Source organism: Amblyraja radiata, chromosome 2 (assembly GCF_010909765.2).
Source record: "Amblyraja radiata isolate CabotCenter1 chromosome 2, sAmbRad1.1.pri, whole genome shotgun sequence".
Classification (NCBI taxonomy): domain Eukaryota; kingdom Metazoa; phylum Chordata; class Chondrichthyes; order Rajiformes; family Rajidae; genus Amblyraja; species Amblyraja radiata.
In genome coordinates this window covers 24,442,991-24,461,374 of record NC_045957.1, presented here as the reverse complement: position 1 = coordinate 24,461,374, position 18,384 = coordinate 24,442,991, and the positions used below count along the sequence as shown (strand labels likewise).

Here is an 18,384-nt window from a genome sequence, read left to right as displayed (position 1 = left end):
ACGTCCCTCCCTCTTGCTTCACATTTACTTCCTCTTATTTCATACACTTTTGTCTCCTTTGCATCTCTAGTCTTCGTCCATGCATCTGCCAATCCCCCCTCTCACCTGTATCCACCTATCACTTGCCCGGCTTTGTGTCGCCCCTAATTATTTTCCAGCTTTCTCCGCCCCCACTACAATCCGTCTGAAGAAGGGTACAATTATACCCTTTTTTTATACAAATGATGGTAGACAAAAAAGCTGGAGAAACACAGTGGGTGAGGCAGCATCTATGGAGCGAAGGAATAGGCGACGTTTCGGATCGGGTTCAAAAGGCTGAAGTGGGTTCTCGACCCAAAACGTCACCTATTCCTTCGCTCCATAGATGCTGCCTCACCCGCTGAGCTTCACCAGCTTTTTTTTCTACCTTCGATTTTTCCAGCATCTGCAGTTCTTTCTTAAACATTATACAAATGATTATTTAAGGTAGACAAAAGTGCTGGAGAAACTCAGCGGGTGCGGCAGCATCTATGGAGCGAAGGAAATAGGCAACGTTTTGGGCCGAAACGTTGCCTATTTCCTTCGCTCCGTAGATGCTGTCGCACCCGCTGAGTTTCTCCAGCACTTTTGTCTACCTTCAATTTTCCAGCATCTGCAGTTCCTTCTTGAATAAATGATTATTTGTTCTCTGAGTGCAGGCAGCAATGAAGAAGTAACAAACATCCTAAAGTTAAAATCATCTTGCCAGAATGCTAGTAAATTGTATTTAAAATTGACCATTCCCGTGCCTCTCTGTTTTTTATTGTGATTGATTGAAAGATACAGCAGGTAAACAGGTCCTTGGCCCACTGAGTCCACACCGACAATCGATCGCCTGACAACACTAGTTATCCCACGTTCATATTCAATCCCTGCACACTAGGGACAATTTACACAGGCTAATTAACCTACAAACCCGTGTGTCTTTGTGCGATATGGGAGAAAACCAGAGCACCCAGAAGAAACTCACGCAGTCACAGTGAGAACTTGCAAACTCCACACAACAGACTCATGTCTCTGGTCTCTCTGTTCTTCAGCTGCACCACTGTACTGTCCTTTTACTCCAGATGTATTTGTTTTCAGCTGGGTAGTTGTGATATATTGAAAGTTGGCCGATTTATGGCAATATTTACTCTTCTCTCTTCCACAGCACAGATCCCTATACTTCATGGTCTATGGGATTCTTGCAGTCCTGGCTACAATGGGTTTCTCCTACTTTGCATTAATCCTGTCCCACTGCATTCTGCTCTACGGCATTGGCTTGGCTAAGCAGAAGTGGCTGTGTTTCGTTGCTGGTCTGTGCAGTTTAGCGACATTTAAAATTGAGCCTGTGGCTTCTTGGCAGGTAAGAACATAAGAACATGTCACAGGAGTTGGCCACAAGGTCGTTGGACACGTCGCTGTTCACCAAATTTGCTGGCAGATTGTTATCTCAACACTGCTTTCCATTCTGAAAGATATTGAGCGATTTAACATCCCACAGCTATGTGGGGTACTGAAATCTGACCGGATCTACCTTCGACACAATGGAAGATGTTGCACATTTTGTTATATACGTTTAGAGCTTAGAGATACAGCGTTAATAGAGGCCCTTTGGCTCATTGAGTCCACGTCGACCTTCGATTACCAGTACATTAGTTCTATATCAGGATGCATCACAGCATGGTTTGGGAACAGCTCCATCCAAGGCAGCTAAATGCAGAGAGTTGTGGGCACAGCCCAGACGCAGACCAACCTCACTTCTATTGACTTCTACACTTCACGCTGCCTCGGCAAGACCGTCGGCATCATCAAGGACCAGTTTCACTCTGGTCATTCCCTTTTCTCCCCTCTCCCATCAGACAAGAGGTACAGAAGTGAGAAAACGCACACCTTCAGATTCAGGGACAGTTTCTTCCCAGCTGTTATCAGGCAACTGAACCATCCTATCACCAACTAGAGAGCGGTCCTGAACTCCCATCTACCTCATTGGCGGCCCTTGGACTATCTGTAATCAGATTTTGCTAGACTTTACCTTGCGCTACATGTTATTCCCTTTATCTTGTATCTGTTCACTGTGGACTGCTTGATTGTAATCATGTATTGTCTTTCTGCTGACTGGACAGCATGCAACAAAATTATTTTCATTGTACCTCAGTACACGTGACAATAATAAACTAAACTATGTCCTACACTCCGGGGGCAATTTACAGGCCAATTAACTGCACGTCTTTGTGGTGTGGAAGAAAACCGGAGTACCCTTAGAAAACCCATGTAGTCACAGGGAGACCATACAATCTCCACGGAGACAGCACCTGTAGTCAGGTCAAACCCGGGTTTCTGGCGCTGTGAGGCAGCAACTCTACCGCTGAGCCACCGTGCCGCCCCCATGTAAGGTTGAGGAGTTTGAAATCGGACATGTTCTTTAAGGTCTATAAAGGAAGCAAGAGAGAACTTAAACCGTGAATCCACTTCGCAAGTTGGATCACGGGCAATTTACACATTAAAAACAAACAGGTAAGTAGGGAGGCGGTGGGTCCACTCAAGGCCGAAGGAGGAAATGTTTGCCGAGAGCCAAGAGGGATTGGGGAAGGAACCTAACAATTACTTTGTACATGTATTCACCAAAGAGAAGGAAATGGAGGAAACCTCATAGAAGTATGTAAAACGATGAGAGGCATAGATAGGGTAGATAGTCAGAACCCCTTTCCCAAGGTTGAAATATCAAATACTGGAGGTCATAGTTTTAAGGTGAGATGGGTAAAGTCTCAAGGAGATGTACAGGGCACGTTTTTTTACGCAGAGGGTGGTGTGTGCCTGGAACACACTGCTGGAGGGGTGGTGGTTGAGGCAGATATGATAGTGGTGTTTAAGAGACTTTCAGATTGGCACATGGGTATTGCAGGGAATGGAAGGATAGGGATCATGTGTTTGGTCTTGGCATCATGTTCAGCACAGACACTGTGGGCCGAAGGGCCTGTTACTGTGCTGTACTGTTCTATGATAACAGGATCAGGGAGAGGTATGCTCACATTCCAGCGCATCTTGGCATCAGGAAGGAGGAGGCATTGGGGCTCTTGAAGAACATTAGAATGGTTATGTCCCCAGAACATGATGGGATCTATCCCAGGTTACTGAGAGAGACAAGAGAGGAGATGGTTTTGCATACCATACACAAATTATGCAAAGAGTGGTCACTTTTATCTTAATTCAGAAATACAGTGTGGAAGTGGGCCCTTCGTCCCGCACCGACACAGTGATCCCCGCACATTAACACGACCCTATACACAGTAGGGACATTTTTTTTCATTTATACCAAGCTAAATAACCTACAAACCTGTACGTCTTTGGATATGGAAGGAAAACAAAGATTTCGGAGAAAGCCCACGCAGGTCACGGGGAGAACGTACAAACTTCGTCCAGACCGCACCTGTAGTCAGGATCAAACCCAGGTCCCATGCACTGTAAGGCAGTAGCTCAACCGCTGTGCTACCATGCCACCCACTTATAGGGCTCCAAACTGATGAATATTTTTTAAAAAAGGACAAAAGTGCTGGAGTAATTCAACTGGTCAAGCAGCATGTCTGGAGAACATGGATAGGTGACAATTTGGGCCAAGACCCTTCTTTTATCCATGTTCTCTAGAGATGCTGCCCGACCCATTGTGTTACTCCAGAGCTTTGTGTCATTATGTGTAATCCAGCACCTGCAGTTCCTTGTTTCTACAGGCGAAAGGGATAATTTGTTTCCAATAGCGGAATTAATCCTGAAATACGATTGCTCCAGACAGCAGAACCTATTTCAGTTCTGCTCTGTCTCGTCCCAGACAGGGTTTGTAACGGGCACCTTCCAGCTCCAGGATGTCCTGTTCTACGGAGGAACTGGTTTCACCATCATGCGATGCATGAGCTTCGCCTTGGAAAATGCCGAGAAGAAAGATGGGAACTACTCGATCCTGGACCTTCTCATCTACAACTTCTACCTCCCCTTCTTCTTCTTCGGCCCTGTGATGACCTTCGATCAGTTCCACGCTCAGGTAAGCTGTGAGGCCAGGAGATTCAACATGGACAACGTCCTTTACGGAGATGTTGCACAGCATTTCACACCTGCAGACCTCCTGTCCTGTTTAAACTTCCACCAGGAGAGGTGGTAGAAACACCTATTAGATAATCAACTCTAAAAAAAGACACAAAGTGCTGGAGTAATTCAGCGGGTCAGGCAGCATCTCTGGAGAACGGATAGGTGATGTTTTAGGACATGAAAATTCCCGGGAAACTTCAGGACTTTGGTCTCCCACCGGGCAGCGGGAGTGTCCGGAGCCTCTGTCCTTCCTGGTCCTGTCCCGATTAATCTTCAGAACCTGGAGATGGGACCAGGGCGTGGAAAAACGTTATGGGAGTCATCATTGCATAGTTCTGGTCTTTTATATCACAGCTGTGCCTGCCTCACACTGAGCCTCATTGATCATAGAGTCAAGGAGTTGTAGGCAGTGAATCAGGCCCATCGGCTCACTGCATCCGTACTGACCTTGATGCCCACTCACACAAATCCTATGTGCCACAGTCGAACAACATAGAATGGTACAGCGCAGGCACAGGCCCTTTGGCCCACATGTTCTGTGCTGAACATGACGCCAAGATAAACAAAGCTAGGATCCATATCCTTCTATTCTTGGCTTTTGGGTCAGGACCATTCCTCAGACTGTTCTTGCCATTGTTTGAAGGAGGGTCTCGACCCGAAACATCACCTATCCTTGTTCTCTAGAGATGCTGCCCGACCGGTTTCTCCAGTACTTTGTATCCTTTTGTGTATTAACCAGCATCCTCTGCCAGTAAAGTCCCTGCCTAAATGTCCCTCAGCCACAGTAGCTGTAAATGATTCTACTACCTCATCTGGCAGCGAGGTCCAGGATATCAATGGCTTCCTATGTGGGGGAGCAGAAGGGGGTAACTTTCTCCTCAACCCTCCATCACTAGTCGAGGGATAAGGTCTACTCAAAGGGGATGGGGTTAGAGTCAAAGTCATACAATATGGAAACAGGCCCTTCAGCCCAACTTGCCCACACTGAGCAATATCCTTCTAAACCATGTACCTGTCCAAATGTCTTATAAACATTGTGATAGTACCTGCCTCAACTATCTCCTCCAGCAGTTCATTCCATATACGCACCACCCTTTGTGTAAAAGAAAAATTGCCCCCCAGGTTCCTATTAAATCTTTCACCCCTCACCTTAAACCTATTTCCTCTGGTTCTCAATTCCCCTACTCTGGGTAAAAGTGTTATTTTACCCTATATTTTCCTCTCATGATCTTATACACCTTTATAAGATCACCCCTTATCCTCCTGACCTCCAAGGAATAAAGTCCTAGCCTGCCCAACCTCTCCCTGTCCCTCAGATCCTCAAGTCGTGGCAACAATCTTCTCTGCACCCTTTCCTGCTTTGTGACATATTTCCTATAACAGGGTGAACCAAAACTGAACATAATTCTCAAAAATGTTGTTGATTCTGTGACTTGTGTCCCACAGGTAAATCAATCCAAGTTTGCTCGGAAAGAGAAGGAGGTGTGGAACATTGGGAAATATGCCTTACTGCACCTTGCTGTGATCATCCTTGTGGATATCTTCTTCCATTACCTCTACATCCTGACCATACCGTCTGACCTCAAGCTGGCCACAATGCTGTCTGACTGGGCATTAGGTAGGTCACTGGCATTGACATCAGTGTGGACCTTGACCATTCCCGCAAAACTTCCCTCTGGATTGGAGGCTTCCACCATCACTCAATTCCTATACCTGATCCCACGGACTCTTGTCTCTCTGGTCCCGTACCCCTGTTGCCCGCACTCTTCACCCACTGGATCGTATCCTTCATCTTGGCAGCACTGTGGCTCAGCGGGTAGAGTCGCTGCCTCACAGCGCCAGTGTCCTGGGTTCAATCCTGACTTCAGGTGCTGTCTGTTTGTGGAGTTTGCACGTTCTCCCTGTGACCGTGTGATTTTCCTCAAGTTTTCTCCCACATTCCCTCGATGTGCGGGTTTGTAGGTTAATTGGCTTTTGTAAATTTTGTAGGGAATGTTTGGGAATGTGGGATAACATGGAACTAGTGTATGGGTGATCAATGGTTGGCGTGGATTCGTTTGGCCGAAGGGCCTGTTTCCGCACTGCATCTCCAAACAAAATGTAGAACATAGAATAGTACAGCACAGGAACGGGCCCTTCGGCCCACAACGTTTGTGCCGACCAAGTTAATCTGATCTCATCTGCCTGTACATGATCCACATCCCTCCATTCACTGCGCTTCCACATGCCTATCTAAAAGTTTCCTAAACACCACTCTCATATCCATCATTCCATCTGCTCTTCACCTCTCTCCTAACAGTTCCTATTCTCACCTCCATTATTTGTCAGGATCCTTTGCATCGGGTAGCCTTTGTGACCCTGCTTATTGCCCTCTGAGCTGCCTCGACCTCCACTCTCCCCTCCCCCAACCTGCCTCCATCTGCCCTTTATTTCCCCCTTCCTTTCTTCCACTCATCAGCCACCTGCCTCTGTCTCCCAACTCCACCTCATTGCCCTTTCACACCTGACTCCTTCTCTCCACCATTTATCATCTTCTGGACCCTGCCCCACCCCTCCTCCACCTTCCCTCTTCTCTGCAGCACCTCTTCCCTCTCCACCCCCCACCCCCCCACTAACAGATCCTGCTTGACCAGCTGAGTTCTTCCCGTAGTGTGCACCCGCCTCTATCTTCCCCCTCTACTGATGTAATATCTCCTCCAAAAACGTTGGCAATTTCTTTCCCCCTTCACAGATGCTGCTCGACCCACTGAGTTCCTTCAGCAGTTTGTTCTTCCCTCTCGCTTCTCAGCCTCATCCCATTTAACGCGTAGGTCGGCAAATCGCCCGTTTTTTTTTGTCTTGCTTGTGCATTTACAAACCTGCAGCCTCTTGTTCTTTAATCTGCAATCCCTAATCAGACTCTGCCATCCCACATTTTGCCGGCCAGCACGCCCCCCCTTCCACCCTCCCAACAAAGAATTCCCACCAAAGTGTGAATGCTCCGACACCACACTCCTCCCATGACACTCCTCACCCCGTTGGTTCAGTAAAATGTTAATAATCCCTTTAATTTGCACGGCACAGTGACGCAGCGGTAGAGCTGCTGCCTCACAGCACCAGAGACCCAGGTTCGATCCTACTACGGGTACCGTCTGTACAGAGTTTGTACGTTCTCCCCGTGACCACATGGGTTTACTTCGGGTGCTCCGGTTTTCTCCCACACTCCAAAGATGTACAGGTTCGTAGGTTCATTGGCTTCTGTAAATATTGCAAATTGTCTCGGTGTGTAGGATAGTGCTCGTGTATAGGGTGATTGCTGATCGGTGTGGACTCGGTGGGCAGAAGGGCTTTTTTCTGCACTGATTCTCTTAATGCCAAATAGGAAAGGTACTGATGGCCTGTGTAGTGTGATGTGAAATATGGCAGCCATTTTGTACACAGTGAGATTAGAGTCCAATAGGCCCACTGCTTGCATAGGACTTCCTCATCCATGCAGTCACTGCCATTGAGGGTTAGGGGGTACCACCCCATACACTAGCACTATCCTCCACACTAGAGACAATTGCAATAATAAGTTGCAATTTTTACTGAAGCCAATTAACCGACAAACCTCTATGTCATTGGGATGTGGGAGGAAACTAGAGTACCCGGAGAAAACCCGCGCGTTCACAGGGAGAACGTACAAATTCCATGCAGACAGAAGCCGAGGTCAGGATCAAACCCGGGTCTCTGGCGCTATAAGTCAGCAGTTCTACCACTGCGCCGCTCTATAAACTTGAAGCTTTGAGCTAATGGAGCCGGGGAGATTTATCAACTAATGGGACTTGCCTTCCCTGGCAGCCTGCTTGGCTTACTTCAACCTGGTGTACGACTGGATAAAGGCGGCCGTGCTGTTTGGGGTGGTTGGGACTGTGGCCAGATTGGACTACCTCGATCCACCAAAGCCACCGAAATGCATCACCATGCTCTACGTTTTTGCTGAGACGTAAGTGTTTTGTTTTCCTCGTTGCCCCGATTTCCCGCTCCGTCAAGCCGAGGGTTACTCCGAGCTTGGGAAAGGCAAAGAGATTTGGGAAAACTGAACCAAGGCAGAGATTGACAGCTTCTTGAATAGTACAGGTGTCAGGGGTTAGGGGAGAAAGCAGGAAAATGTGGTTGAGAGGGAACGATAGATCAGCCATGATTTAATGGTGGAGTAGACGATGGGCCAAATGGCCTATAACTGCTCCAATAACATGTACATGTCAGGCATTGTCATAGCATCAAAGTTTGCAAAATGGGCCCTTCGGCCCAACTTGCCCACGCCAACCAACATGTCCCATCTTTACTAGTCCCACGAGCCTGCGCTTGGCCCAAATCCCTCTAAACCTATCCTATCTATGTACCTGTCCAAATGTTACTTAAACGATGTGATAGTACCTGCCTCAACCTCTTCTGGCAGCTCATTCCATATACCTACTACTCTTTGCGTAAAGAAAATTGGCCCTCAGATTCCTATTAAATCTTTCCCCCCTCACCTTAAACCTACGTCCTCTCGTTCTCAATCCCCTCAACCTGGGTAAAAGTTTCTGTGTATTCACCCCATCTATTCCTCTCATGATCTTATACACTTCTATAAGATTTGGGGTGGCACAGTGGTGTAGCCGTTGAGCTGCTGCCAGTGACCCGGGTTTGATCCTGGCTACGGGTGCTGTCTGTACAGAGTTTGTACGTCCTCCCTGTGATTGCGTTGGTGTTCTCCGGGTTTTCCAGTTTTCTTCCACACTTCAAAGATGTACAGGTTTGTAGACTAATTGGCTTTGGTAAAACATAGTGAATTGTCCCTAGTGTGCAGGTTAGTGTTAGTGATAGTTGGTCGGCGCGGACTCGGTGGGCTGATGGGCCTGTTCCGCGTTGCATCTCTAAAGTCTAAAGATCATCCCTCATCCTCCTGCGCTCCAAGGAATGAAGTCCTAAAGTTCCCACTTCATTCTCCACAGGAGGAATTGGCATGACAAGGAGCTGTCGGTGCTGGAATCCTAACCAAAGCAGTAACTTAGTGCAGCAGGCAGCATCTATGGTTTAGGTATAGGTTTAAGTTTATTGTTCTTATGTGCACAGAGGCAGAATGAAAAGCTTTGTTTTGCATGCTACCCAAACAGATCAGATGTAACAATACTTTAAAGGGCAGGTACATGGATAGGAAGAGTTTAAAGGGATATGGGCCAAACATGTACAAGTGGAACTAGCGTAGATGGAGCATCTTGGTCAGCACGACCAAGTTGGGACAAAAGGCCTGTGTCCTGTATGACTATGAATCTAATACTATACATAAATGGAATCAAGTGAGCTTCCAGTACATTAGGAAGGGCAAAGGCGAAGATAGTGCAGAATATAGTTCTCAGCATTGTAGCGCATCAGTTCCAGAGACAAAGTCCAATGTCTGCAATGGGGTAGAGGTGAATCAGACAGTAGACTAGCTTATGAAGAACCATTTAAAGGCCTGATAACAGAGGGGAAGAAGCTGTTCCTGAGTTTGGAGGGAATGGACAGGCGATGTTTCAGTTCCTGTTCGAAGAAGTGTCCCGACCAGAAATGTCGCCTGTCCATTTCCTCCACAGATGCTGCCTTACCCGCTGTGTTTCTCCAGACGTGAGGAGAGGTTGGAAAGAGGAATGATACCGAAAATATTTTGCTGATTATGTGATTTGTATTTCAGGCACTTTGACAGAGGAATTAATGACTGGCTGTGCAAGTAAGTTATTAGAAAAGCTCTCTCCCCGTTGCTATATTAAATGTGGGCTTTGCCCAGTGACCAGTGGAGCTCGAATGTCTTTACTTTACTTTGGAGATACAGTGTGGAAACAGGCCTTTCAGCCCACCGGGTCTGTGCCGACCAGTGATCACCTTGTACACTGGCATCATCTAACCCTCTAGAGACGATTTACAATTTACCAATTCACATCAGTCTATGAAAGTAAGCATGCAGGTAAAGCAGGCAGTGAAGAAAGGGAATGGCATGTTGGCCTTCATAACAAGAGGAATCGAATATTGGAGCAAAGAGGTCCTTCTGCAGTTGTACAGAGCCCTAGTGAGACCACACTTGGAGTATTGTGTGCAGTTTTGGTCCCCTAATTTGAGGAAGGACATTCTTGCTATTGAGGGAGTGCAGCGTAGGTTTACAAGGTTAATTCCCGGGATGGCGGGACTGTCATATGCTGAGAGAATGGAGCAGCTGGGTTTGTACACTCTGAAGTTTAGAAGGATGAGAGGGTATCTCATTAAAACATATAAGATTGTTAAGGGCTTGGACACACTAGAGGCAGGAAACATGTTCCCGATGTTAGGGGAGTCCAGAACCAGGGGCCACAGTTTAAGAATAAGGGGTAAGCCATTTAGAACGGAGACGAGGAAACACTTTTTCTCACAGAGAGTGGTGAGTCTGTGGAATTCTCTGCCTCAGAGGGCGGTGGAGGCAGGTTCTTTGGATGCTTTCAAGAGAGAGCTAGATAGGGCTCTTAAAAATAGTGGAGTCAGGGGATATGGGGAGAAGGCAGGAACGGGGTACTGATTAGGGATGATCAGCCATGGTCACATTGAATGGTGGTGCTGGCTCGAAGGGCCAAATGGCCTACTCCTGCACCTATTGTCTATTGTCTATTCCTGGGCATTCAAGTTGCTGAACCAGGCCGTGATGCAACGGTCGATATGCTTCAACGTTTAAGAAACTTTTAGACAGGTACACGGATAGGGCAGGATTAGTGGAATATGAGTCAAATGGGTGGGACTAGTGTGCATGGGACATGTTGGACGGCATGAGCAAGTTGGGCCGAAGGGCCTGTTTCCAGGCTGTATGACTATGATTACGTTCTCTATTGTACACCAGTAGAAGTTCACGAGTGGTTGTAGTCATACCGAAATGCCTCAATCTTGATGATAATGTTACTTTAAAGGTTATTTTGATGATGATAGTTGTAAGGAAGTAGAGGCAATGACGATTAAACGCTCGTGACTCTTGGCTCCATACCTGACCAGTGCCATGTGCTGCCACTTTCCAGGTACGTCTACGACTACCTGGGCGAAGACCACACCAACATCCTGAAGGAGCTGCTGGCAACGGTTTGCACCTTCCTGGTCACCACGCTGTGGCTGGGGCCGATGAACGTGGTGTACATCTGGTCTGTGTGCAACTGCTTTGGCCTCAACTTCGAGCTGTGGGTGCAGAAGTTCTTTGAGCTCGAACCTCTGGCGTCGGTTGAGGTAGGAGACCAGGGCATCCTGTCCCCCTTGCTGCCTGGTTCAGTTGCTCCAGGCACGGCTCGGTGCAGAGCTTGTCCTGCTCCGCTAGTAAAAGAGCGGAAACGGGCCCTTCGGCCCATCTCGTCCAAGCCGACCACCTCGTCCATGGGATGCTAGGCTTTGCTCCATTTGCCTACATTTGGTCCTCGGAGATTGACAGATTCTTGATAAGTAGAGATATCAAAGGTTATGGGGAAAAGGCAGGAGAAATGGGGTTGAGAGGGAAAGATAGATCAGCATTGAATGGTGGATTAGACTCAATGGGCCGAATGGCCTACTGTTCCTATGACATAAACTTTCTCATCCATATTTATTATTTTTTAGACAGTGCGGAAACAGGCCCTTCGGCCCGAGTCCACACCGACCAACAATAACCTCTGTATACTAATTAGCATTATCCTACACACTAGGGACAATTTACAATTTTTACTGATGCCAATTAACCTACAAACCCGTACGTCTTTGGAGTGTGAGGAGAGCGCCCGGAGAAAACCCACGCAGGTCACAGGGAGAACGTAAAACTCCGTACAGATAGCACTCTGGCACTCTAACGCAGCAACCCTACTGTTGTGCCACCATGCTGATTGGTAGAGCTACCCAGCACGGAAACGGGACATTCGACCCATCTCGTCCATCCCGATCAAGTTGGGTGCTGGACTTTGTCCCATTCGCCTGCATTTGGACCACTTATCTCTAAACCCTTTCTATCCATAGACAAAGCAGATGTCCATGGCAATGTCGAGAAGAATCAGAGCGATCTTTGGTGCTGCAAATTTCTGGGCCATCATCTTGTACAACATCCTCTCGTTGAACAGTGTTGACTTTGCCTTGTTGGTTGCTCGAAGGCTGTTCCTGGTTGGTAAGTTCTACCAAGAAAGGTTTAGAGGGATATGGAGAAACAAGGAACTTCAATTGCTGGTTTATATCAAAGAAATACGCAATATGCTTCAGTAATTCAGCGAGTTAGGCAGAATCTCTGGAGATGCTGCCTGATCCGCTGAGTTACTCCAGCACTTTGTGTCTATCTTTAGAGGGATATGGGCTAAAGGCAGGCAAGTTGGGCTAGCATAGAGGGGCTATCTTGATCAGCATGGATGAGTAGGGCCGAAGGGCCTGTTTCCGTGCTGTATGAGCCTATGACTATCACTCAGGGGAGTGGGAGGATGGAATGTAACAGTTACCATCTTCAACATCACAAACTACTTTGTGTAGCTCCACACCTCCGGTGCCATGGCTGGATTCTCGCTGGTTCTTTGAGGGAGTGGGTTGCCTTGTCTTGATTAATTAATTGAAAGATACAGCATGGAAACAGGCCCTTTGGCCCTCCAAGTCTAGTTCTATGTTATCTCGCTTTCTCATCCACTCCCGACACACTAGGGCAATATTCAGAGGCCAATTAACCTGCAAACCCGCACGATGAAACCCGGGTCTCTGGTGCTGTAAGGCAGCAACTCTACCACTCCGCCAGCGTGCCATCCCATAAATGATGAAGTATTCCATAGTCAGTGGCATATTATCACTATCCCTCTAAATCTCTCCAATCCACGTACCTGCCTAAATGTATTAAAAATGTTGTTATTACACTAGCAAAACACAGGATTGAAACAGAAACCCTTAAACGCTCTGCCAACTGAGCTATTGTGGTTTTGCATCATCTGTCTCATGGGAGAGGGGAGATGAGGGAATGGCCGAGGTGTGAGTGGTCCTTGGCTGTCTATGACTGGAACTGTGGCTTAAACTTCATGTTGCCTCAGCAAGGCCACCAGCATAATCAAGGACCAGTCTCATCGCCGGTCACTTCCTCTTCTCCCCGCTCCCATTTGGCAACAGGTACAGAAGTGTGAAAATGCACACGTCCAGTTTTAGGGACAGTTTCTTCCCAGCTGTTAACAGGCAACTGAACCATCCTATCACCAACTAGAGAGCAGTCCTGAACTACTATCTACCTCATTGGAGACCCTCAGACTATCTTTAATCAGACTTTACTGGACTTTATCTTGGACTAAATGTAATTCCCTTTATCCTGTATCTATACACTGTGGACGGCTTGATTGATCATGTAACGTAACAAAAAAGCATTTCACTGTACCTCGGTACACGTGACAATAATAAACCAGATATTAATGCGCTGTGCGTTTTAATTTCTCATTCAGGGTTTCCCCTGACCCCGATCAGCATCCTCTTCGTGACCTATTGTGGCGTCCAACTGATCAAAGAAAACGAACGCAGGCTGGCTCTGGAAGCTGAAAAAGAGAAAACGGAATAGAAGAAACTGGCTGAGAGAGAGAGAAAGAGAGAGAGGGGAAGGAAGCCACAAAAAAACCTTCCCACACAACAGCTACCTAATTGTCCTTTCATAAGTCTTGCAAAGGAAGTTTCTAGTTATCTAACTGAGCCGTTACCGAGATAGTTGTTGCCACACTGGTGGGTGATGTCCACACGTCTGCTCCATGCGGCACGGCATCACCTTGGATCATCTTTCCCTCCTCGCACATCCTGGACACTTCCTGCTGGAATCCGGTGGGTAGGGGGAAGGACATCCAACTCAGGCAAATGGCTGACCTATCCCTCTCCCTCTTCCCCTCCTCACCCTCTCCCCCACCCTCCCTCTTTCCCTCTCCTTCTTTTCCTCTCTCTCTTTCCCTATCCCTTTGCCTCTTTTCCTATCCCTCTCTCCATCCCCCTTTCTCCTTCCCCTTCTTTCTTCCTTTCCCCCTCCCCTGCCTCTCTCCACCTTCTTCTCCCTTCCCAATCCCTGCCTTCACTTTCCCATCTCCCTTATCCTCCCTCTTCCTCTCACCTTCTCCCCTCTCCTCTCCTTTCACCCTGTCTCACTCCCCTGCTTCCCCTCCCCCTCCCCCACATCCTCCCTTTCTCTCGTTCTCATTCTCCCTCTCTCTCTTTCCCCCTTCATCTCCCCTCACTCTGTCACTCTCTCTTCCTCTTCCCCTCCCTCTCTTCCCCACCGCCTCCCTCTCGTTCTATCCCCCGACATCCTCTCCCTCTTCCCAAGCATGCCGTTTGTACATTGCTGGGTGGGGTGTACATTGGCGGTCTGACTAAAGTGTTTCTCGATCATGGATGGCCAGTTGGCGCGTCAGGGCATGGATTTAACCCCAACCCGACCAGACTGGGGTAGTACAGCCGGGCCCATGTCTCCGCGACTCCCTGCCCTTCCTGAATCCATCACTGCTAATCCAGGTGTGCACGGGTAACAATGGCCAGTGTTAGGCTGGGTCAGTCTGGGACCTGGGATATCTCAGCCTCTCAGAAATCCCCTTCCACCCGGGACACGTCCACCCTCCCCCAATAACAGGTGTAGCAGTAGTACACTGAGACAGTATACAGTCACTGCCTCTCAAGATGCCCCACCTCCTGCCCCCCCCCCCCCCCCCCCCCCCCCCCCCCCCCACCCACCCCCAACCCGCACCATCTTCCACCCCGACTCCCTATGTTACTGCAGGGCCCTGAAACCCTCATTCTTGTCACTGTCTTCATCTTATTCCCTTCAGTGTTATACAGCCATAGAGTCATGCAGCACAGAAACAGGCCCTTCGATCCAACTCGTCCACGGTGACCCAGATGCCTCATTTAAGCTAGTATCTCTTGCCCGCGTTTGGTCCTTCTCATAGTCATAACGTCATACAGAGTGGAAATAGGCCCTTCGGCCCAACGTACCACATTGACCAGCATGCCCCATCTATAGTCCTACCTGCCTGCATTTGCTCGATATTATAGTCATACAGCATAGAAAAAGGCCCTTCGGCCCAACTCATCCATGCCAACCAAGATACCCCATCTAAGCTAGTCACTTTTTCCCACATTTAGTCCATACCATAGAGTCATACGGCGTGAAAACAGGCCCTTCGGCTCAACATGCCTATGCTGACCAACAAGCCCCCGTCTACACCAGCTCCACCTCCCTGCCTTTAGTCCATATCCCTCTAAACCTGTCCTATCCATGTTATCATCAAATCTTTCAGGCTCTGCACACCGGAGGTCACCACAGCTGACCAGGTGAGATGGTCTGGTGATCCGCTCTGTAATCTGCACAGACAGGCTGCCCATCGCTCCCACTGGGCTCCAGGGGTGAGTTGTGGGCAGTTTTCTTCACCCCCCCCCGCCCCCATAGATACAGAGTACTGAAAAGACCAAGGCTGCTATTGGCCGTTTGCAAACAACAATCAAATAATTATCATATGACAATGTTGTCAACCTTATCCACAATACACTCGCCCTCCCGTAGCGACCAGCGTTCACGGAAGGCCTCCAGAGTCCTTGTAGACACCGCGTGCTCCTTCCCCAGGGACACGCGGGCACGGACCTTCGCCCAGAAGAGGGGCAGGCCGTCTTGGCCAGGTCCAGGGGCAAACCAACAGGGAGATTCTTCCCCCCTCCCCCCCCCCCCCCCCAACGAATCCACTGAGGCACTGGAGGGGAGGGCGATGCTACACGACACAAGGGCGCATGGAGTGGTCGGCAGGGACTGCCGGAGCAATCTTCTCTCACTTTCTCGGATGGCAGAGCTTCCCCAATTATCATCGGTTTGATTTCCTTTCCTCATTGTGGCCTTTACTGTGATGCAGATGTGAAAGTTGTTTGCACAGCTAGACTCTGAACTGAATGCATTGTCCATTACCATGCACTGTACCCTGCAATACACTGTTCAATAAACTGTAAATTATAAGCACACCTGTAACTAATACATGTAATATTAAATTTGCTCTTTAATTTTCTTTCCGTCTTCAGTTTCTTTGTTATAGAGTCATAGAGTGATACAGTGTGGAAACAGGCCCTTTGGCCCAACTCGCCCACAATGTCCCAGCTACACTAGTCTCTTGCCTGCACTTGGTCCATATCCCTCCAAACCTGTCCTATCCATGTACCTGTCTAACTGTTTCTTAAACGATGGGATAGTTCCAGCTTCAATTACCTACTCTGGCAGCTTGTTCCATACATCAACCACCCTATGTGTGAAAAAGTTACCCTTCGGATTCTGATTAAATCTTTTCCCCTTCACCTTGAACCTATGTCCTCTGGTCCTCGATTCCCCTGCTCTGGGCAAAAGACTCTACCCGATCTATTCCTCTCATGATTTTATAAGATCTCCCCTCATCCCCCTGCGTTCCATGGAATGGAGACCCAGCCGACTCAACCTCTCCCTATAGTTCACACCCTCTAGTCCTGGCAACATCCTCGTAAATCTTTTTTGAACCCTTTCAAGCTTGATAATATCTTTCCTATAACATGGTGCCCAGAACTGAATGCAATATTCTAAATGCAGTCTCACCAACGTCTTATACAACTTCTATACTCAATACTCTGACTGATGAAGGCCCAAGTGCCAACAGCCTTTTTGACCACCTTATCTACCTACAACTCGACCTTCAAGAAACCATGCACCTGCACTCCTAGATCCCTCTGCTCTACAACACTACCCAGAGGCCTATCATTTATTGTATTGTCCTGCCCTTGATCGACTTCCTAAAATGCAACACCTCACACTTCTCTGTATTAAATTCCATCAACCATTCCTCCGCCCACCTGGCCAATTGAACCTGACCCTGCTGCAATTGTTCACAACCATCTTCACTATCTGCATAACTTTTGTATCATCATCAAACTTGCTAATCTTGTCCTGTATGTTATCATCCAAATCATTGATGTAGATGACAAACAGTAATGGCCCCAGCACTGAACCCTGAGGCACACCACTAGTCACAGGCCTCCAGTCTGAGAAGCAACCTTCCACCATCATCCTCTGCTTCCTTCCAAGGAGCCAATTTGCTATCCATTCAGTTATCTCTCCTTGGATCCCATGCAATCTAACCTTCCAGGGCAGCCTACCATGCGGAACTTTGTTGAATGCTTTACTGAAGTCCACGTACACAACATCTACAGCTCTGCCCTCATCAACCTTTTTGATCACGTCTTCAAAAAAATCAAACAGATTTGTGAGCCACGACCTCCCATGCTGACTATCCCTAATCAGCCCTTGTCCATCCAAATGCCTGTACCCTATCCCACAGAATACTCTCCAGTGACTTACCAACTATGTTGTCTGCTCGGAATATCTTTAATCGGACTTTACTGGACTTTATCTTGCACTAAACATTATTCCCTTTACCCTGCATCTGTACACTGTAGACAACTTGATTGTTATCATGTGTAGTCTTTCTATTGACTGGATAGCATGCTATAAAAAAGCTTTCCACTGTACCTCAGTACACGTGACAATTAATAACTAAATTAACATGTTAGTGTGCAGGGATCGGTAGTCGGTGCGGACTCGGTGGACCGTAGGGCTTGTTTCAACGCTGTATGTCGAACCTAAAATAAATCTATACTGAACCCACCACCCCCTTTGGAAAAAATACCCGCCCCTTACACCTCCTGTAAACGTTACCCCTCTCACGTTAAAGCTATGCCATCTAGTCTTTGATATTACACAATTGGAGAAAGGTTCTGACTGTCTATGTCTCTCACAATTTTATATCTTTCTATCAGGTGTCCCCTTAACCTGAAAACAATCCATGTCTGTCCACTGATCACAGACGTCCAGTGTGAATAACACCGTTCCACCACAATCCTCTGTCTTCTTCCAGTGAACCAGTAGGTTGTTCAGGATGCTACCCAGAACCTGCGTTCCCCACTATTCCTTCCCCCGGCTTTGCGTTGCCTTGAGGACACTCTTGCTTCATCACCCGTTGTTGTAGTAACCTGTCCCTCCACCCAATAGTCCTCCAGTCCCTTGTGAAAGGCACCAATCCCATTTTAATTGTGCCTATAGGGCCTGGAAAGAGTGGATGTGGAGGGGATGTTTCCACTAGTGGGAGAGTCCAGGACCAGAGGGCACAGCCTCAGAATAAAAGGACGTACATTTAAAATGATGAGGAGAAATTTCTTTAGTCAGAGGGTGGTGAATCTGTGGAGGTCGAGTCAACTGATATTCTTCCGGCAGAGATTGACAGATTCTTGGTCAGTAAGGGTGTCAGGGGTTACGGAGAGAAGGCAGGAGAATTGGGTTGAGAGGGAAAGATGGATCAGCCA

General features: G+C 47.9%; 1 protein-coding gene across 4 annotated transcripts in view; it reads left to right on the top strand.

The window, feature by feature from the left end:
• Nucleotides 1-16,070, top strand: part of hhatl (hedgehog acyltransferase like) — a 39,927-nt gene extending 23,857 nt beyond the window's left edge. For 3 of the 4 annotated variants that reach the window (XM_033043399.1, XM_033043384.1, XM_033043409.1), the window contains exons 5-12: nt 1,169-1,363; nt 3,824-4,033; nt 5,524-5,695; nt 7,897-8,041; nt 9,755-9,790; nt 11,094-11,295; nt 12,049-12,193; nt 13,488-13,675. In XM_033043399.1, the coding sequence (XP_032899290.1) occupies nt 1,169-1,363; nt 3,824-4,033; nt 5,524-5,695; nt 7,897-8,041; nt 9,755-9,790; nt 11,094-11,295; nt 12,049-12,193; nt 13,488-13,600 (1,218 nt within the window). In that variant the 3' untranslated portion in view covers nt 13,601-13,675. Of the gene's footprint in view, nt 1-1,168; nt 1,364-3,823; nt 4,034-5,523; nt 5,696-7,896; nt 8,042-9,754; nt 9,791-11,093; nt 11,296-12,048; nt 12,194-13,487 lie in introns of all 4 variants that reach the window. The other variant, XM_033043391.1, reaches the window with a different exon arrangement.
• The last annotated feature ends 2,314 nt before the right edge of the window (nt 16,071-18,384 follow it).